We start from the raw sequence: 26,136 nt of genomic DNA on the forward strand, positions 1-26,136 counted from the left end.
CACTGGTCCCTTTATACTGTATGCATTAGGCACTGGTGCACAGATGCCCTGATGCTGTATATCTTAGTCACTGATGCCCTGATGCTATATATTTAGTCTCTGGTACTGTATAAATTAGTCACCGGTGCCCTAATGCTCTATATATTAGTTACTGATGCCCCATACTTTATGTTTATGCATGGGTCACAGATGCCTTGATGCTATATATTTAGTCTCTGGTACCGCTGGTACTGTATAAATTAGTCATGGGTGCCCTGATAATGTATGTCTTAGTTTCTGATACTCTGGTTCCATATGTATTAGTCACTTGTGCCTATTTTAGCCCAACAGATCACGTCACCTACTGTACCAATAGCATACTCTACTTTCAACTATGTCACGTTTGACGTCATTCCATACGGTTTTTCTATGTTGATATTTCTTTCTGTTTATATGTTAATATACACTCTGTGCTAGCTGTTTGCCCAGGTTTAATTAGATCTCATTTTCCGCAAATCTATTGATAAATATAGAAAATCTCTCTTCCTTTCTTACTTCCTTCTCTGTCTCCTATTTCGTCTTTGTGCTGACACACGAGAAAGCTGTTCACACGGATCGAATAAGGCTAAAGTAATATATTAGTGGCTGAAACCTACATTTACTGAGCAGTTTGTCTCTTCTGTTCTGTGTTTGGTGACATCATGAATTTCAGACTAATCGCTGCTCTGGTTTAGTGGAATTTCTTCACCCTTTAAGTATTGTAATAAAAATAATGGGGGAAGTTAAATCATATGACAAGAAATACAGTAGTGCACTGTGACAGTCGTTAATCACAACATGAGAGTAGATGTGGGTTGGGGGGGGGGGGGGGAGCAGGGACAGGGAGGGAGGGAGATAGATTACCTCTTCCCTGTATTCAGTTAGCTCAGGCTAACAAATAACTTTAGTTGCTAGTTAATGGCATTATTTACTTCTGCCCTTATTCTTATATGCAAATTAGTTTACACCATCGGTTTATTTGCTGTTTAAATCTTATAGCAGCATCTCAATGTTGACAAATATTACTTTCATCCAACAGCTGCTGCTTACATGAGTTACATATTAAACAACGTTGTAATAGCAATGCCACAAGCGATGCTGAATGTCAGTGTATTTGCATGAACGAAGATAGCATAACAAATGTAAAAAACCCAAGGTTTTGAAATCTATGCACTTGAAAGTTTGTTTAAAACTTTTTTTCGCACATCATTGAAAAGAGTTTATGTGAACCTGGTGGTTTACAGGGTCTGACTGTATTACCAGGGAATATTTATGTCCCATTGTTTGCTTCTGTTCTAAAGTGGCTTAATTGTTCAGCTTGTTTTGAGTGGGAGTGACACAGCATGTCACCATTGAAAACATAACAATGTGTTTTAAAGGGTGACTTTGATCAACACAGAATTTTCATACATCATTATCCCGACATGCCGTTTGTCATTTATGTTGCCTATTGATTAAAAACCATTTCTCTGTTGATACTATAAATAACACTGTTTGCTCTGTGTGAATACTTGGGTATTGAAGAATCAAGTCCAAAACTTATTGAAGACTGTTTGGCTATTGTTTCGCTTGTTGCTTGGGAGGATCTGACTTTTATACGTTATGTTCATTGGTATTCCTGCCATTTTTTTTTTCTGATGCATGTGATGTTTAAACCTTGATAAATTCCAGTAAAACTAACAAATTAATTTTGGACTTTTAGTGGGATTCTTTCATGCTTAGTTGAAGGGATTGTAAACTGAAGCAAACAGCAAAGTTGCTTGATGATTCCAAAATTTGATATATGACCTTCATGTCCAAACTGTGTCACCATAGCAACATCATGAAGACAAGGAGCTCTATCAAAGCTATGAAAATCATGGAAATAGCTATTCTAAAACTCAAAGTAATTTTGAAGGGGTGTGGCAGGGGTGGTGGGGAGTGTAAATTGTTAGCATATCCAGTGACTCTCAAATATGTATGTTTAGCTTATGTCATCCATTAAAAGGACTAAAGTGTGAACATGGCTTGATGGTAACAAAACTCATTGACAACTTGCCCTTCGCAGACTGTGTAACCTTAACAGCATGTGAACGCAGAGATTGTCCGGATATCGTTAACACCTCGCAATAGCTACATATTCCAAAACTGTCAAAGAATGTTGAAAAGTGAAATTGTGGCCCTTTTTGAAAACTGTGTGGCCAGTTCAGCATATCCAGCTGATGTCATTTATGTAAGCCCCGTTTAACAAACAAGTAATAAACACCACACATTTCCTCTCATTTTCATTATTTCAGGAAGACGAACTTGACCAGCTTCATCTTGGTTACACCTCCTTCAGCGAAAACAAAGTCTCAAAGTCACTCGTCTATGAGTACTTTATGTACATCATCCTAAAGTACAGAGAACCAAGATTTCAGGATGTAAGTATATCCGTCTGTTAAAAGTAGCCGGTTATGTTTCGTAACCATATTCCTATGCTATCGCAATTGCTATAACACTATGAAATGTCTAGACTAAGTCCCAGTGAGTAACTCACAGTTTTCCATCTTGTTTCTCTTAAATTTATGATTCCTTGCAGAAGGCAAAAGAAATTGTATTTGATGGTGATTGGTGTGTGTCTGTTTGTGCATATATGTGTATGTATGTAACACCTTGGATTGTAAGTACCATAGCTAAAACGTTACATGTATGGTTCAATTCCTTCTTCGTTAGTACGAGGATCAAATCTTAGTAAATAGAATAACCCTTATATTTTTCTCTGAAGGTCAAAGGTACTTTGTAATCACCAGAGGTCAAACTCTGAGGACCTTGTAAACATATGTTGAAGGAACTTTATAGTTAGCATGTAGCTCCACCTTAGTGAATACCACCAGAACTGAAATATTTATTGTAGAGGTCATAGGTCATTGGAGGTCAATCCAGGTCAGAATCTGTTACATTATGAGTTCACTTTCAAACAATAAAGCAGGCTTTCTGTGATGGAGTTTGATGCTATACAATATTAATATCTGATAACGCGAGGTAGTTATTAGCTTGAATACCCAAGTTTCCTTTTAAGTACCGGATAATGAAGAAAAAAGTAACCTTTAATTAGCTTGATGAATGACTTGTTTTACTGTTTATCAAACACATCTGGGGAGCGATTGATGAAATACAAAACAAAACCCATAAATATATCAAATTTAGAGAGATTAATGATGCTCAGTTGACAGGTTGGTGTTTGTTTGAGTGAATGCACTACGTAAGTTGCACACAATTTCTGATTGTTCTTTGTTAAACATTGACTAGTGTGCCAGTTTAAAAAAGTTTGTTTATAATTACTAAATTACCTACATACGTAGTCTCTGCTGATTATGCCCATATCATTTCATATATCTTTAAAGTTTATAACACTAGATATCATTTTATCTCTGTGTTTCCAATTTTTTTTTTGGTATGGACAATCATAAAAAGATCTTTTCAGTATTTCAAAAGTTATAATCTGGTGTATTGTATCAGATTGTACCGCAGAGAATTCTACAATACTGTATTCAAGTGTGGCCATTTTGTTGCCCATAGATATTTTCTTTTTGGTATTAAATGTAATGTCAAAAGTATTTTGGAAAAAGTTAAGAGAAAGAGTTTGACTTATTCATTACTTGAAATAAAAGTTTTCTTTTCAAACCAATGAGCTAGATTGATGTGGAATTTCCAAAAAAAAGTAGAACATTTTGCAAATTTTTGATTGGTTCAAACAGAAAAGTATCCTCTCCGAAAAATTGTTTATGAATCTTGTACATCTGTGTGAAATATCCTGTGTTTCTTTGCTCACAACAGGTAGAGGTAAAGTTGTTACAGAGACCGATGAAGGAATTTGGGTCCATGAACAGAACCGAATTCAACGAATCTATGGATGCCCTCTCTCCACTTGTCAACGAGAAGCTCAGACACAAGTTGTTTTCTGAATCCGAGCAACACTTCAGCGAAGGAAGGAAAGTCTCAGTAGCTCGTTTGGCTCGTATCCTTTATTTGAAATATTTAGTTTGGCCCAGTTCAAGTGACAAATGTTGTTTAGGTAAAGTGATATCTGATTCCTCGATATTTTTACTGAAGAGAATGACTTCTAAATAAAAATTAAATAAAACTGTTAGCAAACTGCTTATCCACTAGAGAGCCTGTGTAGGAGAATGTGTAAAAGTAAGTTGGCTTGACGTTTCGATCCTAGTAGGATCTTCTTCAAAGTCTAAATGACAAGTAACAGTAACAGACGGGACAAAAACACGCACAGAATACAGACAGGTTAATGAGCATGGTGAACACAAAGAGATAGATGTAAGGGGGTTAGTAGACAAGGGATGGAGAGAAGATTGAAAGAAACCAACAGGGGAAGAGGAGAGGTAGGAGATAAACAGAGGATGACTTCTGTTTGATCCATCTATTTTCTTATTTTCTCTTCGTGGCGAAAGCTAAAGGAATCTAATGATTCCTGCCACATTTGAGAATACAATGAATATGCAATCTGATACGCCTAAATGATCGACTGGTTAGTGCGAAGGCTCACATACTCAGGGTCAGAGCCTGCAATCTCTCGTCCAGGGAGGATCATGATCTCACAATTGCCGTCACATTTGTAGCGTGAACGCTTAGGGCAGTCACATGACCAAAGATCACCACCGGCTTTACTTGCCCCTAGTCACTTGCACTTAATCACAGACTAGTGTGAGTAAAAATTAAGGCATTGTTGTAGGTAGCACTCCCACCAGCTTATCGATCTCTAAACAATCATGACCATTTCGCGCTTGAATGATGCTGTTTTGTGTGACAATAATGCACCCTGGACACCGTGGACATGTCCAGGTCAGCTTGAGTACTTCCCAGAGGGAAGTAATTCTTAAATGTGAAAAAGACTTTTAAGCAGATATTTTGCATTTTTTGCGTAGTCATCAAATACTAGTGTAAGGATGTCAAATTTTTTGTTATAGTTTATTTAAAGCCTTTAAAGCATTGAAGAACCCATTCATATTGCTGAACTGGCATTAAAATGACCGGCTTAACCTCAAGGCTTAGACTGCTATTTTTAAAGGATGACTTTAGTTAGAATTTTTAGTCCTGATATTTCATAATCTACTTAAAAAAAATTGAGTACTGGAAATGTTTCTAATATCTATTCTGGGTTTCAAGATACTCATCTTTAATATATCTTAAATCTCTGGATTGCTCCTTTAATGCTAAATTGAATGTGATGTTGGTTCCCCAGTGCAGGATAAAATATGTTTTATGTTTATCCATACTTTTATAAATTCTAATAAATCAACCAAAACGTGTTCTTTTAACTTTGTAATGAACAAGAGAACAACGTTGGATGACATCCAATAACACTTGTCCTTGAAAATATTTTAATAATAATAATAATAATACTTATTTATATAGAGCATTCATACCGACCATCTCAATGCGCTTTACAAGAAACAAAGTTACTACAAATATACAGCATAGTTAATGCATTGTGTAAGTATAATTTGAGGTCATTAAAGTCTTATCATTAACAATGATTTTTTTAAATACATCTGAAAATTGACCAAATGGTCAGTGCGACAGCCACTCTAAATTGATGGAACTCATATGGTAAAAACTAAAAGTGGATTGATATGAATATTGTTTAGTGGTTCATCACAACTTATCCAAATTTAATTTTGTGCTTGAAGTTGTCCTTTAACTAGTCTGTTGTTAATATGTTGTGGCGTGATATTGTTACAACCACTTTCAGTTTCGTATCCTTTTCCATCCTATTGAATTGTTTTTCAACAGGTTTGTTTTTGTCACAGTACTTCAAACACTTTATTTAGAAGCCTTGTTCAAGTTTAATAACTGTAATCGCATTCATAACAGTTTGCATTCCCAGAAATAGCGAACGTTTGCATCGTCGTAGGCAACATGTTGTTTGTAGATTTATGTTAGCGATGTACCTTGATATCTGTGTGACCCTTGTATCTTTGATTGATTTGAGCACAAGCTGTAAATTATGATGAGTTATTTCAATGTCGAGCTTGGTATTGTTGTATATTATTATGTACTTTGTATTTGGTAGAAGAGCTGGATTGGTAGGAGAGGAAGGCATGGGGGGGGGGGGGTGGGGGTTGCAGCTTGTAGGACACACAGGTGGTGATTACAGGTGACCTGGGCAAAGAATGAGATATCCTATGAGGGGAAAAGTAGTGGACAAATTTGGTTATCGCCCTGCATACAGCCTTTATCATGCAGAATGGTGTCGTACTGTTGGTGATGCTTGGTTGCCAACTAAAGTATGTCCATTTTATCAAAAGAGGAAGTTATGTTCGGTGAAGCAACTTGAATCACACGTTTATTAAGTTTGTCTTTCTTTGTGTGTGAAATAATCTAGGCTATGTTCATACCAACATTGTGAAAAATAAACACACCCCAATTATCCACAGGAGTTCAGCCATAGATTGGGATAAATATGGCAATCTTCTTTGGCATTTGGTTTGCAGTATCCGAAAATAGCTTGATAAGGGATTCTTGTCACTTTGAGGAAAATAATAGGAATTTCAGTGAATTTAAATGATAAAAGGGTGCCCTGTGAAGTATTAAACATGTGAGATGATAGGAGTTTAGCCCCCTGTCTCCCCTCTCTCCAAGAATGATACCCTTCCTTGTATAGGGACAAATGAGAGATCATAAAACAGGAAAACAGGTAAATTTCAGCTACCTCTTGTAACACTAAATAATCTTAATTTAACAGCCAGTTCAGGGGGAAAAAAGGAACATTTAGGTATTTTAGTTACCTTTTTAAGATCTTGAGAGTATGAGATGTCCTGCTTATTATGATATGTGTCATTTTAAGTCGACTGTCAAGTTTGATGAAAATTTTTTATATTCCCTGACGTACTCTCGCACCAGAAATTGCAAGTTACCTGTTGCTTTCTCAAGATGCTGCCCTCTTGCGCCAAAAAGTTGCAGACGAGGTAGAAGACAGCAGAGTGCGCCCCTCCAGTCATAAAACGGGTGAGAGTTATTGCATTGAAGTAACTAAGGGAGTGGGAGCACATGCTTAATTGCCTACTCCCTCTTCCTCCATACTCCTACCCCCCTCACCCATCATACCAAATGTCTTTAGTAGTTTACTACATAGTAGAAGAATAGGTTAAAATAGTCACAAAGTTTCAAGAACTTAAAATGCCTTTTTGTTTGTTTATTGACATCGTCAAGTATATCCCTAAAACATGGTATTTATAATTTTTGTACCAGTCTTTGTATCCACCAGTTTCCATGGTGACATAAAAGGTGCAAACCATCCTTTGAACCTCCTAGGTATCGTTAAGCCATGATCGTTTTTGCTTTCCCTTTATCAGGAGTGACTGCCATATTAGTGTAATTTAGGGTTAGTAGTTTATAGCTCCATGATATTTATGTCAGATCAAAGTATTGACATGTAATGCTCTTACAGAGATTTAGCCATTTACTTTATCAGTATCAAAATGTAACCACTTTATGTTAAGCATGTTCAGTTAAGGACAGGTTTAATTAAGTCTCGAAACAATGTCTCTGCTTTCATATTCGATACTCAATTACCATAAAAAATGTTGTTTATTAACTCTGCTAGTTTCACAAGTTTGACGATCTTTGGTATTGTCAAGCCATTAGTCCATATGCTTTCCTTTTATCAGTAGTGGCTGCCATTTTATTCTAGCCATTATGTGTCAGCTTATAGTAAGTAGTTGATAACTTCCATAACGTTTATGTCAGTTCAAAGTTAAGTAGTGACATTCTATGCTCTTATTGAGATTTAGCCATGTACTTATCAGAATCAGAATAGCATATTCAGCTAAGGCAGGTTCGTATTTAATTTCAAAAACAATGTTCTGCTAAGTATTCGATATTACAATACCATAAAAAAATGACGTTCATTCATTCTACTAGTCTCACAAGTTTGAAAATTGTTTCAATAGGGGTGCCTTTTACATGTCATCACTACTAACGTAATAAGAAAAGAATCTCAAGTTGACATGTTGAGAGCTGACTTAAAGGCATTGAAGACTCGCCCCAAACCGCGTGCCGCGCTCTGAAAAAGTTAACTTTCCGTTGCTTGACATTTTCTTCTTGTCGCTACAAAATTCAGACAGTAATGAAACGTGATACCTTGTAGGTTGTTATCTTTTATCCAGACCTGAGATGTCCATCGCTGCTATGTACACTGTGTTGTGGGTATTGACCGTAGCTGTATGTATTGACTGTACACTAGTGTCTAATTACCGATGGTAGCAAGCTGTGTGTGTATTTTCTGGGATCGATGGTGGTGTCTAACACTTCTGTTACACCTCATTCGAAAATAGGACAGATTACCGACATGAGACGTTTCTTTGTGTGCAAGTCTTCACACCCTTTAAATAATATACCCACTCTTCACACTGCCCGGGGAAGGGGAGAAAAGGTTTAGAGAGTGCCTTAATCTGATCAATTTGAATTTTTTTCATCTTATTTTGAGTAAAACATTGTAGTTTTGTTACAGTAAGCTATACCAATGCCAGATGCTAATTGAATGAATGTTACATAATACTGTGCCTTTCATAGGCTTATTCTCAAGATTGGAACATTAGGAAATGCATATTCAGTGATGGCCAGATTAGCATCCTCTGGGACTGTAAGACACCATATGCTTATTCATACTGTCCCCCCCCCCCTAACAAGTGCTTTGAAGTGACCATTAAAGGTACAGTTTATAGACAATTGTCCAGACTCTGTGAATCCCAACCAGTTCATATCTAATGGTAATAGCATGCATATGATAAATATTTTAACAATGGAGCAATGTACCCATAGAACTCATCTTTTTTCCTATTCTTTTTTAGTTTTCAGTTATGTGTTTTTGGCGAATAACTTTTTGTAACTATTTCCATCCAGGTTCATCGATAGTGGACAATACCATTGTCACCCAGCGAGTAGAAGACAATGAAGATATACTGACTATGGCCAAACTCAGAAATTTGGCCAAAAATGTCTCAAAGTAAGTCTTTGTTTTGACCACCAAGTGAATCCAAATTTTTAATTTACCAAGATTAATATTTTTTTCATGATTGACCGAGGCAGTTGATACAAATTCATGATACTAATTGCTTGTGCTGGCTTTTGCAACAATACGCTTAAGTTTTCTGTCCTAATTTTTTTAAATTTTTTTTATCAATGTCAATATATATTTGTATTTTCTTGACATTATGTTGACATGCCAATAGCTGATCCCAGGTAAACTAAAGCCAGAGTTGTAAGGGGTGTCACTTCCCTTGAGAGTTGAGTCAAGACACTGCTAATGATTTTCCGTAACTCCATCTGAGTCATTGACATGAGACACTGTAGATTTTCGAGTCGTTCTGCTTTTGAAATATTAGTGACTCAAGTCATAAGTCACTACAACACTGGTTAAAGCTAAGCCATTTTAGAAGGGATAATTATGTTGACTAGACAGCAGAAGAATACGTGCTCATAGATGGCATCAAAAGTGTGAAAAATATGAGAAAATGAAGTAAGTTTGCTTGCTCGCATAAATATATTTCATGTTGGTGGTGTACTGATCCGAAAGAGAAAAACATTGTCAACATTACTAGTGCTTGTACATGGATGATACTTGTCAATAAATAATCGGATAAGAACAAAATTGCAAAGTACTTAAGAATTGCAGTTGAGGGAAACAGATAGGAAAAATCTCAGTCATACATTAATCAAAATACATTTAAATTAGCTAAAAAATCTGCTCAATGGCAAGGCTAGATAGTACATTGAAGACAAATAACTTTGAAACTGGTTAAAATGGTTCAACTATTACGAAGTGGTTTCTTTGCTTACATATTAAAACATGATTAACAGCAGGTCCTAGCAAGGATAAGGTGAACAGACGGCCCCGATTTCATGTGCCGTCCCCGGATAGTAAGCAGTCCTGGTAAAATTCCCTGGATGTTATGTAACGTCCCAGGCATATCTCAGAATTTGTTAAAAGGCTCCTGTGTAATTCCAATTTATAATTCCAGTGTATAATTCCAAATATCTGTGTATAATTCCAAATATCCAATGGATATATAATACCAAATACCTACCTACAAATGTAGTCTTGTAGGCATTCATATATACTCACTGTGACACACAACCTGGCAACTCAGTCATTCACAAACTTAAAATGAATATTTGGTTTTCATTGTCTGAGGACTGCTCAAACAAGCTTTATGTTCGGTAACTCTTAACAAGTATACCTGAAAATATGCAATATGCTATTTTACAAATTATTTTTACAAATGTACTTTTCTTAAATAATTTTTTTTATTTGCATATTTAATCTATGAAAACAAGGTGCAGTCCAATTATATCCATTTAAGAGTGTACCTTTCCAATCACTTTATAATGATGGCCATTATAATAGTACTAAATAATACAGTACATCATAAATAAATACAGTGCATAACCAACAAATACAGTTCATAAATGCCAAGGTTTTGAATTGAAACTTGGTTTCATTTGTTACATAGCTTTATTCATTACTTACATACGTTTAAAATGAGCTTTTACAAAAAAAATAATAATAATACTGCTGTAGTAAAACTTTACGTAGAAAAATGAAATACTGCAGTAGTTAAAGCTGTTCATGATTTTGTTTCTGCAGACGCGACCAAGCCCGGAGTATGAGAAGGATCGAGGGTAACCTGAGGTATGACATCAACGAGGTCAATCAGGAATTGACCTTTGACATACCTCTGACAGAATCATAACTCGGTGTAATATCGTCTATGTCAACAACTTGAAGCTGGCTTTTACAGTATAGTTAAGCCTTCTCGTGTGCTTTATTTTAAGCCGAGCACCTCAGCACTGTCTCTCATTCATAGTTACATTTGCGCTTGCAGTGGGATTGAAATGTTAACTGAACGATGAGAGGGTAAGATTTCTATCAGAGATACAATAACATGTTCTATCACTTCACAGCAACCCACGCCAGTCACACTACTGTAGGTGAACCTTTGTGCAGAGTTATGCTATTTCCAGGAAATTGTGTCAGACCTTTTAGTACATATAGAAACCATCAAAGTGAAACTAAGAGGCTTGTTTAATACGTGCTATGCAAACAAGCCATGTCACCAAGTAGCTCAATATGAATGAATGGCTTTGTTTGGTCCCCTGTCGTCATATAAGTTTGAGACTAAGTTACGAATTCAACATATGAAAGATACCTCAAAACCAGATGTGAGTGTGAGATTAACTTGAAACTTGTAAAACACTTTATTTAAGTTAACTTCAAAGCATGGGACTTCTGAATGTTTTCATGTTGTTTTTTTCGTGTCAATTCTGTGCAGAAAAACTACTCCACTGACAGTATAACTTGTCACGACTATCGCCATGAGCAAAAATTCCAGAGTAAAAATGATGCCAGCAAGTTTTTAGGTTAGAGAAAATAAAATGACAAAATTTCATTTGACTTGCCCCTTAAATTTACTGGTAATCCCTCTACCATCAAATGTAATGAATTGTTGTAAATAGGTTTGAAATTCAATCGAAGAGTCTGCTTCCTTCTTCTTCTTTGAAGCACTTTTACTTAAACCATCAAAGAGTCAATTACAAAAAGTATTTTAATAGTTTTCAACCTGGTAACTTGAATACCGATTTTGTGTAAGAAGATTCCAAAAGAGATCACATTTCCACAGATGCATTTCAGATCGTTTTCTTCATCACTGAAAACAAACGTTTGATAGGTTTGCAATCCTTAAAAGATTTCCACATATAAATGGCTCACAAAATGTACACTTTGCCAAATTATGCAAAGAAACGTTTATAATACCCTAAACATCATGAAATTCCATAATTCCTTTGTCATGTTGTTTTCTTTTCTTCATGAAGGTGTTTCATTTATATGTCACCGCATATCCTTTGTATTATATATATATATATATATATATATATATATATATATATATATATATATATATATATATATACTGTAGTGCTTTGAGAGAAATTTATAGTACTGTACCTTATAAATTTGAAGTGTTATGAGACAGTAACGTATAACAAGTTTTCATACAAAATAAGTTGACCGTGTCATTCTATTTATTAACCAAATTCTCTTTACGTGTCTTATTTTAACCTGGTAAGCGAAAATGAAATTTGCAACTTAGACGAGAGGTCGTTGTTCCTATGGGTTTAGGTCACTGATACGTACAATGCACATGTCTGCTGGATCCACCTCAGTACAGTAAGTAGGTGTTTGTCCAGCCAGGCAGGGTGATAATGGAACTTTGTAACCATAGAAGAATTAGTTCTGTCATTGCACATTTAATAATCTCACAATTCTAAAAACATCTACAACCAAGACATATCTTGTCTATATACATTAGGCCTTACATACATCAAGACATGTCATATCTATCAAAGTCTTATTATGTGAGTAATGAAGTGAACAGTTTTACCAAATTTTATAAAATGTTGGATTTTAGATAGTTTCAACAAAAGTTGGGAATAAAAACAGTCGGGGGAAAAAAATTCCCTCTAGGGTGGTGTAGCCATTTCAGTTGGAATTTTTTTGTACTTTCAAATTATGTTAGATTGAACTTATACTTCAAATCTGGTACCATTTTCATGTAGGTACCCTTCAGTATTCTTGGAGGGGTGGGGGTGGGGTCCAGCAGATCAATCAACTAAGACTCCTCTCTCAACATAGCCTCAACAATTTCTCCTCTTTTCTTCAAATATGGCAACTCTCTCTCGAGAGAGACTTGCACAGTAACTTCATCCAGTTACCCTAGTTTGTTGGGCAGTTGGTAATCGAATATATTAGCAGGCTGTGAGAAAACCTGCGAGTGTTTTAATGCAGTCTCCATGACAGCAATGTTACCTTATCTTGGGTTATTTACTTTAAGAGAGAAATCATTTGCCAAAATCGTCCAAAATATCAGACCACCGTAAGGTGGGAGCCAGGGAAAAATTCTGAGTAAATACCAGGATTTAAACTGTATGATAAACTTATTCAGCCTTAACATTTGATTTTACTCTACAGTTATATTAGACCAGTTAAGATGACACAACACAGTAACAGTACTATAAGAAATATTAGTTGTTTTGACATGTCAAAAGTTATTTTTACTTGATGAAACAGAAACAATAAATACAATTTATCTTACTGGGGCACCAACTTTGCAGTTCAGATAACCTTACAAGCATGTGAGGGTCGTCAAATGACCAAAAGAACAGCGAAATCAGGGAATGATGTGTCCTACTGTTCACTGTGCCAAACCCACAGACCAATCTAGTCTTTAAGGTGGTGGGACTTGTCCCAATCATTTCAGAAGCCATATTGATGGGGTGGAGGAGAGGGAAGGGGAGGGTGAAGGAATGGGTGGTATGAGTGGAGATAAAGCCAATTCAAAGAACAAACGCTCTTTGTTTATACGGAACACCTGGTAAGTGGGTAAAGGAAACAATTTCAAGAGGACTTTTGGCTTTCTATTACACATCCGTCCAAACAGGATAAAGTTATTTTCAAATGAAAATATAAAAGTACCCATAAATTACAGATATTGCCATCTAATCCAAGCTATGCACTTAATTTGGTTGGCTTTGTAAGATAATCTGTGCAGATGTTCACATTTCAAAGTCACCGTTTTTTGCACATGAAACAAATACTGTGTTAATTTGAGCAAATTTATGCATAGACGCAAGTTATGTTAAGATGTTACATTGTCAAAATTGCTGCTTGTGCATAGTATTGTAGAATTGATAGACTACTGAAAGAAAGAAAAAATATATGCATAGCAGAATTGAGATAGATTTAAATATGATACATTGCAACGGATTGAACCAGATGTACAGGAAAAATAAAATTAGGGAAGACATAAGATATTGAAAAATGCTAGTTGATCAAAAAAAACTCCCCATCTTTAATAGTCTTATTTCATGCCTTTAATTATGCATCTTTCAAGGTGTAATCTTACATTTGCAATGTAAGCCCTTCTTCACTTGAAGTAGGTCTTACAAGAGGAGGGCTACAGCCACTTGGGGATTGTCGTGTAACTGGTTCCTGGGACAACCAGGTTCTACAAACACATGGCACAGTAGACTACAGTGGGTGGACTGTGATCTCATCATTGAAATGATCCTCAAAACCTTTCCTTCTGTAAACCCAATTTTTTTTTTTTTTTCATTTCTCCTGCATTTTGGATTCATCAAAATTAATATTTTCTGCATGATCATTTTCCTACATTCATATAAAGGGATTTATACATTGTAAAGCAACTGTTTAGATCAGTCACCATCATGGAATTCATTACTGCTGTTACCATGTATACGTTCCTAACTTCACTTCATAATGTATCAACAGAAACCGAGAGTACCCCATTGTTCCATTTGCACTTGTTTCATTTTCAAAGACTTTATGGCATTTGTCTACAAAAGAGGAACCTTTTACATGAAAATATTCTCCATGTAAACACACATTCATATTGTGATGGAATAATGCAAGTCTCTGTAGGGAAAATTAATCCCTTTGTACAGCTTGCCTAGTGGCCTCACTGTAGGACGTGTCATTTTTCCCCTTTCTATTCCTCAACGGAACTACACAAACTTCCAAATTTCCTGTATGAAATTGAAAACTGATCAATTTGTTGATACATGCAGTACTGTCCTGTTTATCTTTTAAACAACTACAGAATCAACATTTTTTTTTTCTTGTTCTTGTTATTAACCAAACTATGGAAGTTATAACATTATTTAGATCTTCCTTTTTATATTAAATAAGTCTATAAATAGAAATCTCTTGATGTATGTATTAAAAGTCTGTGTTTATCGATGGAATATAGCAGAATGGAGATAATACCATATGAGAAGATACAATAGTAACATACAGTCGAAACCACACAATGCTAGCCAAATTGCAAAGGTACTGTAAGTAAGGCATTCAAAGACATCGCATATTTTACTGAGCTATCAAACTTGGTGATATTTGAAAGCCTGAATACTGTAGAACAACTTTACCTCATTTATAACCAAATTGAATCACCTACTATAAACACGATATTTACATAGGAGGCTATTGAAGCACTAGAACCCGGGTGGTTCTTAGAAATCATGATACTGTAGTCACTGTACCATGCATAGCTATTGTGCAATTTCAGTTTCACGATGTAAAATATATTTATAGTGCTTTAATGTAGCCAAATGTGCACCTCATTGCGAGCGTAATAACGTTAACGAAGCGAGACAAGTTTCCTTTTGGTTCTGCTTTACATAGGATTGCAATCTTAGTACAAGATGAGTGGTCTATTCAGGATACTGTCTGACTCGATAAGGTACTTGAGAGGTAACAACAGGGTCAAAGTATCCTATTATTGAAATATATACACATTAGAAAATAAAATCTCTGACCATAAAAGTGTCTATAATCAGCCAGAACTATTTGCTCGGCATGTATATAACACTACTTTGTGTCAACAACAAAGTTTCTTTTCATGATCCAACTCTGACAATGTGATGAGTTGCGGTGTAAGAAAAATGGGTGGAGGGTGTTGGGCAGGGGGGGGGGGAGGGAATGCCTAACAGTAAAACTTGAAATTTGTTTTCTATTGTCTTATATTGGAGAAGGGGAGCCTGTATAAGTTTCTCCTTGTCCTCAGTTTCTGGTTCAATTATCACCCCACCTTGTCAGCCAATAACCCACCACATGAACTAGAGCACCAATGGTGCAGAAGCTCATACCTTTTCGAGCTGAAAAATGTAGGGCCCACAAAACCAATTTTGGGCCCATGAGGGATACCCCCCCCCCTCCGTTAGCAGAATCCTGGCCACACCACTGGCTATGATTCCTATTTTCCCCTTTAAATCCTATTTTACCCACTCTCTCAAACAATACCACTGACCTACCCTATTAAACTTTCTCCCCCTCTACCTTAGCAGACATAACAAGCACTCCCTACAAGACATAACTTCACAAGCTGCCTACATACCTCAGGCTCAAAGACTTCTAAGAATCGGCAAGTGCTGATTGGCCATAGGGCTCTCATGCTTACAGTTCAACAGTTAATAACAACTCCCAGTCCTGCTTTAATTCCACTAACAGCCTCTGCAGAGCTTAACCACAAATGTAAACAAACACTGCAGAAACTGGGAGACAAATTAAAGGAGCTTTGGCAAAAAGTGAAGGCTCAGATTTTTTTAAACAATGGGGATTAATTGTAATTAATTAACTTTTGACCAAAAATTTTTAGGCATCACCTTATTCATACACAATCCAACAATCATCAGTTCAACTTTGAATATGATCCATCAAAATCTTGAGGAGATTGAGATATTTGAAAATATTACAAAGAATGACCCCCGATGACCCCCTAAATGACCTTTGACCTCAATTTTCCGAACACCCCTCGTAACTCTCATCCCGAGGAACATTGTGACTAAGTTTCATTATAATTGGCCATACACTGTACGAACAGGAGCAATTTGAAAATATAGGGCCGCGGCCCGGGCCACAAAAGACCCCTAGTTGATCTTTGATCTCAAATTCATGAACACCCTGAAGGTAAAACTACCATAGTACTATCGTGACAAACCCTCAACATTGTACCATGGAATCTGTAGGAGAAGAAGCATTTTGCGTATTTCCACAAAATGGCCCATTACGGCCCACAGGTGACCTTTGACCCCAAATTTTGGACCATCTCTGATGGCCCTATACCCAATGGTCCTTGTGTCCAAGTTTCATGAAATTCCATCAAACACTGTGCGAGTGGGTGCGGTTTTACCAATTGTTGACGGATAGAGTGATAGAGTGATAGAATGATAGAGTGATAGACGCTGCACTGTAACAATAGCTCACACCAGCATGCTGGTATGAGCTAAAAATCAAGATTTTAGAGTTTAGATAGCAGTTAGGGTTTGATTCTCTGCCTTTGTTGTACCAAACACACCAAATATTATGTGTTAATTCTTATTGTTAAATAGTATTCCTAGTCTAAAATAATATTGTTAAATTTTGTTAGTAGTCTTAAACAATCATGTTAAAAAAATATTATTAGTTTTTTAACAATATTAAAAACATACTGTTAAGTTATGAACTTATATTTAAAAATATTATTATTGTTAAAATAATACTTTAAAAATTAATACCTTTAAACAATGTTTCTGTTCAAAATATGTTTACTGCTTATCACATTATGAGGTCTCATTATGAGGTCTTCCCCTCATTATGAGGTCTTCTTGCACCAAAAGCTTGGAAATTAGCATTCACCAATGACCCTCAAAATGTATAGTGTATACTACCCCTTGATATCATCCTTGAGGGGGGAGAGGGGGGATCAATATAAAATAAAAACACTTGGGCACCTAATATTATAATGGTACTACTGTATGGAATGATGGGGTGAAATGTTGTGACTATGGTTCTTGAAGATGTTTCAGCCTAGTCAGTACAGCCTGAGTCAGTACAGCCTACCTTTACAACCCTGTCAGTAAGCAATACACCCCCACAAACTGATACATTTATTCACCTGGATGTCAGTTATGCTATTGTGCATATTTTGTGCTTCAATTTGTTAACACTAGACAGGCAGGAAAAGGGTGCCATCATTTACAAACATATTATGGTTGGTCTAAATAATGTTGGCCCAATATTCAGGTGCTACTGAAAATTGTCTTGGGGCCTTTCACACATGTGTAAGCAGGTGTTTAGGCAGCCAGGCCTCCAGCCGTATTTTGCACGGCCAGTTTCGCAAAATGACGGGCTATTTTTCCGTGCATGGCTTGCAAAATGTTCAAGCACAAAGAAAAGACTAAGGATTGGTTTTACTGTCAAACATGCGCATTCACATGAGACATTCACAAGAAACAAAAGGGTTCTTTCACTATTTTTTGGAATAATGGGTTTAACAGCCTGGACCATATACAAACACATACAAATGCCCACATAACATTACCATTGCATAGATTACTCTTGCCTCTGGTGAGGAATCAAACAACGTCAGTCCACCTCATATTAATGATCTTTGTTTCATTTCTCGAGGAAACAAATATACCGTCAAGATGCAGAAGAAACACGTAACATACCCCATACCTAACTTGCCCCAGTGTGAAAGAAAACAATTAGCGAAAACTTGATGTTTTAAGTTAAATAGAAATTAATTTGCAACTAAGTCAAAACAAGACACAGTACCGCTATCTCTTGCCGCCACATACATCTTGCAGTTGTTGTTGGTGATGCACAGACCGTCGACGTCATCGTGAAGGCCCTGGCTGAAGGCCGACAGAAATGTCCCGTCCTTGGTGTAGACTACGATGGCCAGTTTGTCCGAACATTCCACAGAGCAGGCGCTGATGTAGATGTTGTCGTTCGTGTCCACGTCGATGCCGCAGCAGTACATGGAATCCTCGTCCTCCCTGACCGGTATGGTTTTCACAAACGAGTCCATCACGGGATCAAAGATCTGCAGACGGTGGTTACCGTGATCTGCGACGACGACCTGGTCCTTGCTATTCACGGCGAGGAAGTTAGGATTGATCAGCTGTCCCTCGCTTATCCCCCAAGTGCCGTGGGACCCAATCATCTTGGCCTTCTCGTCGAAGACTAGGATGCAATGATTCACCCAGTCAGACACGTACAGGTAACCCTTGGAGTCGACAGCGACGCCCCGGGGGCTCTCTAGGGAGCTATGTCTATAGATAAGATTCAGGCTCTTATCATGCAGAGAATATTTCATGATTGCGTTAGCTTCGGGGTCACATATGAATAAGAAATCGTTGTACACGCTCATGCTCCTGGAATGAACCTCGGAGAACATCACAGACACTCCTTTCCGAGGGCCACTCATTTCTAAGCTCAGGATTTGGTTCTTTGCCAAGTCACTTACTAAGATCTGTTTGTTCCACTGCACTATATCACTAGGGCTTTGCCAAGGGTATTCCATTCCCGAGAAATCTCCAACATGTGTCCCCAACGGCTGGACTAACATCTCTTGCTGTGAATTCTGAACGGTGATGTTAAAGATGCGAATCTCCATTTTGTACCTGCCAACATGAGCAGGCGTGAAGAAGGTGGTCATATAGGTACCATCTGACTGTCTATAGGCCCCAATGTCTTTGGATTGACCGGTTGGGGAGTGGATGTTCGCAGTCACCGCCGGAAGGTCGGCATCTTCTGTCAGACCTTCTGAGGACTTTAAAATCAGACGAAACTGTAATTTTCTATGAGTTTTGACCTGTACTGGACTGTTTTGTGAGTGGAGGAACTCTACTTCAATTTTATCCAATGGTATAGGTAAGCATGTTACTTGGCAGTCCTCCCCAGGATTGAATTTAAACTGAAGCCCTGGTTTGAACTCCAGATTCAAGAAACCTTTCGGTACTTGTGGCATAAAAGGAGCAGACGACAACTGCTTCAGCTTGCTAAAACTTTGAACAGTGGCAGTATTCAAAGCGCATGGTTTCCCACTGCTGGTGGCATTCTCAATTTGACTGTAGGATGTCAACCCTTCGTGAACATTGCGTTCAAAGTCAGACGCTTTCTCCATCTCAACCTGAAGCTCAGCCACTTTCTCTTTGTAAAGGTTTTCAAGTTCGTCATTAAGCTCTTCTTCTAGTTCTTGAACCTTTTGAAGAAGATTCTCTTTGAAAGCAGCTATATTCCTTTGAGCAGTGTGATACTTGCCATCTAAAAATGATTTCATTTGCCTTAGAGATGTCAGAACCATTCTGGATTCCTCCTTCCTACCTTTAAGTTCTGCTTGCAACTTATCCATCCTTTCCTGAATGAACCGCCACGAAGACCCCGCGTCGAAACAGTGGTGATTGGCGTGACCTTCTGAAGCACAAACTTGGCAGACGCCTAACAGGCATGTCTGACAGACACGCGTCACCAATTCATCATGTTTCTCGCATTCGCACAGGAGGTCCTCATCCACAGCGAAGTCTTGAAGGTCCTGGCTAATCTGTCTTGCAAAGAAGTTGTCTGGCAATCCACTCACTCCAGACGAAGGCAGAGCCTGTTCCACATTGCACTGGGGACATATCAACTTTGTTCGTACAGCTACCCAACTCTCCAAGCAACTTTTACAACTCATGTGGTTACATGGTAGAATTTTTGGAAGCTTGCATGGATCCTGACAGATGGGACACACCAAACTCTCTAATATTCTCTCTAATTTCTTTTGAGGGGTAGCCATCTGTGTAGCAGAAATAAAACAGCAAGTGTTATGTATGACTAAAGCTGAATTGATTGTGTCTATTGTAGGTATTATACACAAAAAATTGTGTTGGTTTCAGTTTCCTCAAAAGCAAAACAAGAACTGACCAAACCCTAAAAATAGCAACACAGAGTATCCAGCCACTTACTGTTGATGAAATCGAAAGTATGTACCAAAGATGGATTCTGTAAGCGACCTGTATTGATTGTTAGTAGTCATAGGGTAATACATTGTTGAAAGGAGTTAATTGTACCTTAGAGTAAGTATTGTCTGAGCAAGAGTCTATAAAGTTCAGGGCATGTATACACAGTAATGAAATCAATTAACAAGAAACCGATTGGTATTCTGTGATTGTGTTGCTGAGATAATACTACTCTGAAGTCTGAACTGTTATATTAATTCTAAAATTTTCTTTGTAAAATACATAATAAAGTGATCAAGTAGTATATGATGACGATGGAATTTTGATGAACATTAACCATCAAATTGCAAAATTGAATTCATTCACGATTGAAAAGGCCTGACTACTAAGAATGGGACATTCAACACATACAGTTATTGGCATATTACTGTATATTTTCCTTGGCAAAGTTGGCATGATTTTCAATTGTTTTTGCAGTCCACTGTGTTGTTCTCAAAAGTTAACAAACTTAGCTGGCTTGTAAGTTACAGTATGTGATAGTATTCTGCAATATAGAACTTGTGTATGTTGATATGGTAATTTCAATATATGCTTCACTCTGCAAATATTTTAAAGAGGACAAAAGTAATGGCTTTTTGACCATTTTCTTTCAAGCAATATACATTTAAGCCTTCAATGAAAAACACCAGTTAATTACAATCTGACAGCTAAACACAGCAATTTTCTGTCTCTAGTCTATCACTCAGTGGGTGGAACATACATTTATAACATGATGTCAATTTAGGGAATGCATGAATTATGAGGCAAAGTACAATTGGAACTTAGGCCTGTGGGTCATGCAACACTCCTTGTCATGTGGAAACCCCACTTAATGTACACAATGTTAACGTCATCTTAATCATACCTGAGAGTTAGGGCTTGGCGATCAATCCTCGATTGAATTCTATATAGTTCTGGTGTGATTATAGCCAGGCTATAATACAAGCTAGGCCTAGGCTATGTTTTACCAGTACTGTTGTTAACATTCGAAGGTCAAACAGTTAAAAAAGACTCTTACTTACTGTGTAGCCTCACTAAGGGTAAGACTAATGACGAAGGACTTGACGTTAGCGACGCGATGCATGTACGAAAATGTACAGCGATTAACCGTTTTCCTTAGGTATCCATTGGTTGCTATCCAATTGAAACAAGACAGGCCTAACATTTGGCCTATTATTAAGTTTATGTGGAGACTAATCACGCCTTGGACCGTGGTGTATGTATCTGAATGATTACGCAGGTGCACCGCAGTATTTGATCATGTCAACAACCAATGCAGCTCTGTGATCACAACATACACATATTCAGCTTGCTAGTACCAGGGAGTATTGTTATTCCATAACAACTGTCTGCTAGTACACACAATTGAGCCAGACCACATGTTTTTCGTACAACCTCCGTTAACTAGATTTGCCAGTGGTCTTGGTGGTCACTTCAAAAATGCGAAAGCAGGGCTTGAGTTCATTTCTCCGGCGGTGCATAAAATGTAATTTGTTGACCTAAACAAAAATAAGGAAGTTAGAAAAAACTGGTAGTAGCCTTATTTGAGTTCACTCGGAGAGTCTTTCACAAACGGCGCTCGTACCAAATGTTACCCCCTCCCGTTCACCCGGATTGAAGCCCTCACCTCATCCATTTTATCTTGAAGCCATTCAAGTGAAAATGGTATGCCTGTGCCTTAGGTAGTCGTAACTTTCCCTTAGGGACGGGGTGGAGTGTTTCTCTCGTCTTACCCCCCCCCCCACCTCAATATAAGATCTTTTCTGCATTTTGTATATGAAAGTGCCCTCTTTGTTATTCAATTTCGTGTAAGAAAAAATGCCCTTACGTTAAACATATTTGATGAAACACATTTAAAAAAAATGAAATTTGTGTTACAGATTGCACCGAATTTAGTTCATTTTTTCAGCTCGACTTAAGGTGATCTGCATATTGGATTTCCACTTCAAATAAAAGTCACATGTCATATTGCCTTTGGTAGTCCCCCGCCCCCCGCCCTAGGACTGAACTCTCTTCCAAGTTCCACCCCCTCCTCTTTCCTAACATTTTAGGCGGTAATTAGCCTACCTCTTGGATCGACGTTGATTTCTGCCTGGAATAGACCAGCTCCTCCGGTGGCTCCCTTCATAAATACAGTTCAGAGATAGAGCTGTATACAAGTGACCATCTTTTTCGACATGTTAACAAGCAGGATCTTCTTCTTCTTTCTCTCTTTCTCTGGCTGTTTGGATGGTTGAAGAGCATGAAAGTATGAACAAGTGTTGCATAAGAATTAAATTGGGCAATTGAGGACATTTTAGACCACTTTATAGGGAAGTGGTTAATAACCGAACATGCAGATAACAAGCACATTACCGGATGATTTTATTTTATTTTATAAAATTAGAATATATTCAATAATATATTTAAAACTTTTCTAAGTATTTGATTCAACTTAAAAGGCACTGCAGAACCGTGGTCTAGAAATGCGCGAATATCTGTAGACCTATATCATGTGCCATAAGTGAACAATGCATGAATTTGCAATAAAACGTTGAATTGATGACGATAACGTAGGCTATAGTGTTTTGTCACATAAGGAGTAATTTTTTGGAAATACATTACAAGTATAAACTATAGCGAGTTGAACCGCTACCCAAATAAGAACAATTCTATAATGCCGCACCCAGTTGGGACAATTTTTTCTATACTCAGGTGCGTATCCAGGGGGGCGTTGGGGGCGCGCGCCCCCGGGTAAGAAAAAGAGAAGAGAAAAAAAGAGAAGAAAAAAGGAAAAAAGAGGGGAAAAAGAGGAGGAGGAGGGGAAGGAAGGGAAAAGAAAAAGAAGAAAGAGAGAAAAAGGAGAAAAAGAGGGAGTAAAAGAAAAACGCGAAGACACCGGGAAGAGAAAGAAGAACAGTGACATCATTACAGCGCTGAAGGGTAGCCAGTGACGGATCAATGATTTCGTAAAAGTGTGACTCACCCTACCCCTTACACCGACAACTCCATTTTTTGACGTTTCCATTTTCCTCTCTCACTAATGATCTATATATATGCTATATATGGTCTATCATAACGCGTGTGTAGAATTGTGCTATGAAACCAACTGTGGCTGGTCTCGAACTCGACCGTGTCGTCGGGGAACATGACGCATTTTGGGATGGGGGCGACCGCCCGCCCCCCCCCCATTCAGCATTTTTTTTAAATGATATCGCTAAGTAATTTCAAAATAGAAAGTGCTTAGAGGCAACTTACAAGGCCTGGGAAGTGTCATTTCCAGCGATCTGGGAGACATTTTCGGCCAAAATTTGCTTGTACGCTTCGCGCCAACCTATGGTGGCGCTACGCTTAGATAATTTGCCTACAGGCTTCGCCCCTCCCTTGGCAAATTCCTCGCTGCGCGCCTGTTCGAATTTGTAACGCAAACAGCAGATATCACATCATATCAGTGAGCATGAAAATGGCGTTCCAGAATGAAAAGCCTCAAAACTGTCCGACTTGCCTGAAAAAATAACCAAAATTTTCGCGCGCAAAGCGCGCGTTCAACGTGTTTATGTCAATATCATATAAGCAAGCATCGGTTATTACATCGCATACCATCATGTACCGTACGGTCCGTTCAAATTTCGCAGTATACCGCGGGATGCTAATGTAAACAACGACATGTCTCATGTAGATGTATAAAAAGCATGGAGGTCCAATTATGTCAAAACTCTCTTTTACATTAGTAATGGCGAATTAGGGCCTGCACCCCCGCCGCGCAGTGGCGGAGCGTCCATATGGTCAGGGGGCGGATGCCCCCCTGACGAACTCAAATGGACTGCTGGCGCCTTTTTCAGCTCTTTACCACTTTTTACTTATTCTAGATTATTGACTTTTTTATTGCGCTCTCATCTACTTATTGACATTTGTCATATTTTCTTGGTGTAATTTGGCGATGACATCTTATTCTTCGTTTATCTGCAAATTAGCCAGGCCCGGAAAGGGTCATTTCCGGCGATCTAGGGAGTATCTTTGCTCAAAAATTTTCTGTACGCTACACGCCAACCAGTGGTGGCGCTCCGCATAGATAGTGTCGAAAGCGCCCCTTCAGACCATTCTCGCCACTCCTGACCAATACCCCTAGCTCCGCCACTGCCGCCGCGCCTCCTACGCCTATGTGTGTAGTGTTCGGTTTCGGAAATATCTGCTATTTTTTCATTTCCTTCAACCAAGTTTTATAATAGCCGTTATAACAGGTTTTAATATTTCTACACCAATAAATTAACTGTGTCTGAATTTTCGAAAATTTCTGACCAACATTCTACATCACACTTCCCTCTACTCGTGCAATTTTGACCGGTCTGTTAGGGGTTGAAGGAAGTTTTTTCTATATTGGTTGTCCATAGATGAAATTTTGTACAACATTATGGGTATGTTTTGAAGTGAGTTTATTCACGAGAAATGTGAATTTTCAAATTCTGAACAAATATGGGGCTTAAAACCTTGAAAAGTGGGGCTGACGGGTATTGTGGGCCGCGACGTAGAATCACCTACAAAAGCAGAGACCCACAGGAGATGCGATCAGGTCGAACATGATGTGTGCCGGGTTGACAATCTTCAAAAAGGTTATGGATGGAAAAAAAAACTATTAGGAAATACTTGGTTCTCAGGCAAAAAGTGTACATCTGGTTGGTCATTTCAAGCCCGAGAAGTGCCGTTTCCGGTGATCTGGGGGGGTTTCAAAACAAGAAATTTTCTTGTACGCTGCGCGCCAACCGATGGTGGCGCTCCGCTTAGATAGTAATTCGCGCCCCCCGGGTTTGAAAATCCTGGATACGCGCCTGATACTGTAGTGTCAAGTCCCGTTTCAAAGCACTCGTATTGTCAGTATGAGCAGTATGAATATAGTGTTTCTATCAGATCAATGCAAGGAACTGTTTGTACTGACAATACCAGCGCTTTAAAAGCATGATATTGGTGTACAGTTTAGAGTGGTATTATGCATTAGGAAATTGTCCCAAATGGCTGAATGCCGCAAAATTTAAAACTTAATATGCATTGTTTGTCATGTGAGTGACGTCATATATATCACTTGAGCTGAAAGGCCTCTGTATGCAATTTGAACTTGGTCACATTAACGTGTAATCTGCGGCGGTTTATTAATATATAGCCTGGTAAAGTACCGTAATAAAAACAAAACGAAAAAAAAAGAGTGGAGATATCGATCGATAATTCTACTTTCAAGACTCCCGGGTACATTCGACTTAAAAATTCTCAAGTTTTCCATTAAAGGTAGACATTTCGACTTTATTTGAAAATAAGAAAAAAGTTGAATCTGAGATTAAAAGTTGAAATTTCGACTGGTAATCTCAGATTCCACTTTTTTTTCTTTTTTTTCAACTAAAGTCGAAATGTCTACGTTTAATGGAAAACTTTAGCATTTTTAAGTCGAAAGTATACCCGGGAGTCTGAAACTAATTCCAATATTAAGATGTCGAAACGTCGAGATTAAAAGGTATTTCTTTTTAGATTTCTTTTATTGTAGCCTTGATCGCGTAGTCATTTTGCAAATACTAGACTAGCCAATATAGCCAGGTTAACAATCCATGCAAGTGCACCAAAATCATTATACCTGGTTACATGCACGTCTATACAGGTCCCAAGTTTAATAGTTGATTGGAAACATGAGCATTTTCGACAGATCACTGCTCTTCCTGCAACTTTTATATACACACCAAATTATACCCAGTGGTCAATCCAATGCACCCCTTGCATGATATAGCCATGGGAGGGGGTATA

General features: G+C 37.8%; 2 protein-coding genes across 3 annotated transcripts in view; one reads left to right on the plus strand and one right to left on the minus strand.

Annotated features, from left to right (window-relative positions):
- The window catches only part of LOC139967376 (uncharacterized), a 33,055-nt gene extending 18,264 nt beyond the window's left edge, over nt 1-14,791 (plus strand). Inside the window, exons 16-20 of the mRNA XM_071971086.1 lie at nt 2,295-2,420; nt 3,817-3,997; nt 6,898-7,002; nt 8,899-9,001; nt 10,643-14,791. Of these exons, the coding sequence (XP_071827187.1) occupies nt 2,295-2,420; nt 3,817-3,997; nt 6,898-7,002; nt 8,899-9,001; nt 10,643-10,748 (621 nt within the window). The 3' untranslated portion in view covers nt 10,749-14,791. The remainder of the gene's footprint in view (nt 1-2,294; nt 2,421-3,816; nt 3,998-6,897; nt 7,003-8,898; nt 9,002-10,642) is intronic.
- LOC139967377 (uncharacterized) lies at nt 12,101-21,984 on the minus strand. Of its 2 annotated transcripts, none has more exons than XM_071971089.1 (2): nt 21,392-21,984; nt 12,101-20,171 (listed from the first exon to the last, which is right to left on the minus strand). In XM_071971089.1, exon 2 carries the CDS (start codon nt 20,169-20,171, stop codon nt 18,132-18,134), a length of 2,040 nt encoding a protein of 679 aa, XP_071827190.1. In that variant the 5' UTR covers nt 21,392-21,984; the 3' UTR covers nt 12,101-18,131. The 2 variants fall into 2 exon arrangements, with proteins under 2 accessions (XP_071827190.1, XP_071827189.1); XM_071971088.1 differs by having other exon boundaries at nt 21,396-21,983.
- Between the last annotated feature and the right edge of the window lie 4,152 nt (nt 21,985-26,136).

Source organism: Apostichopus japonicus, chromosome 5 (assembly GCF_037975245.1).
Source record: "Apostichopus japonicus isolate 1M-3 chromosome 5, ASM3797524v1, whole genome shotgun sequence".
In the NCBI taxonomy this organism is placed as follows: Eukaryota; Metazoa; Echinodermata; class Holothuroidea; order Aspidochirotida; family Stichopodidae; genus Apostichopus; species Apostichopus japonicus.

What these genes read in the sequence shown, in the direction of transcription:
- LOC139967377 (XM_071971089.1), bottom strand. Translation starts at nt 20,171, where the DNA reads ATGGCTACCCCTCAAAAGAAATTAGAGAGAATATTAGAGAGTTTGGTG.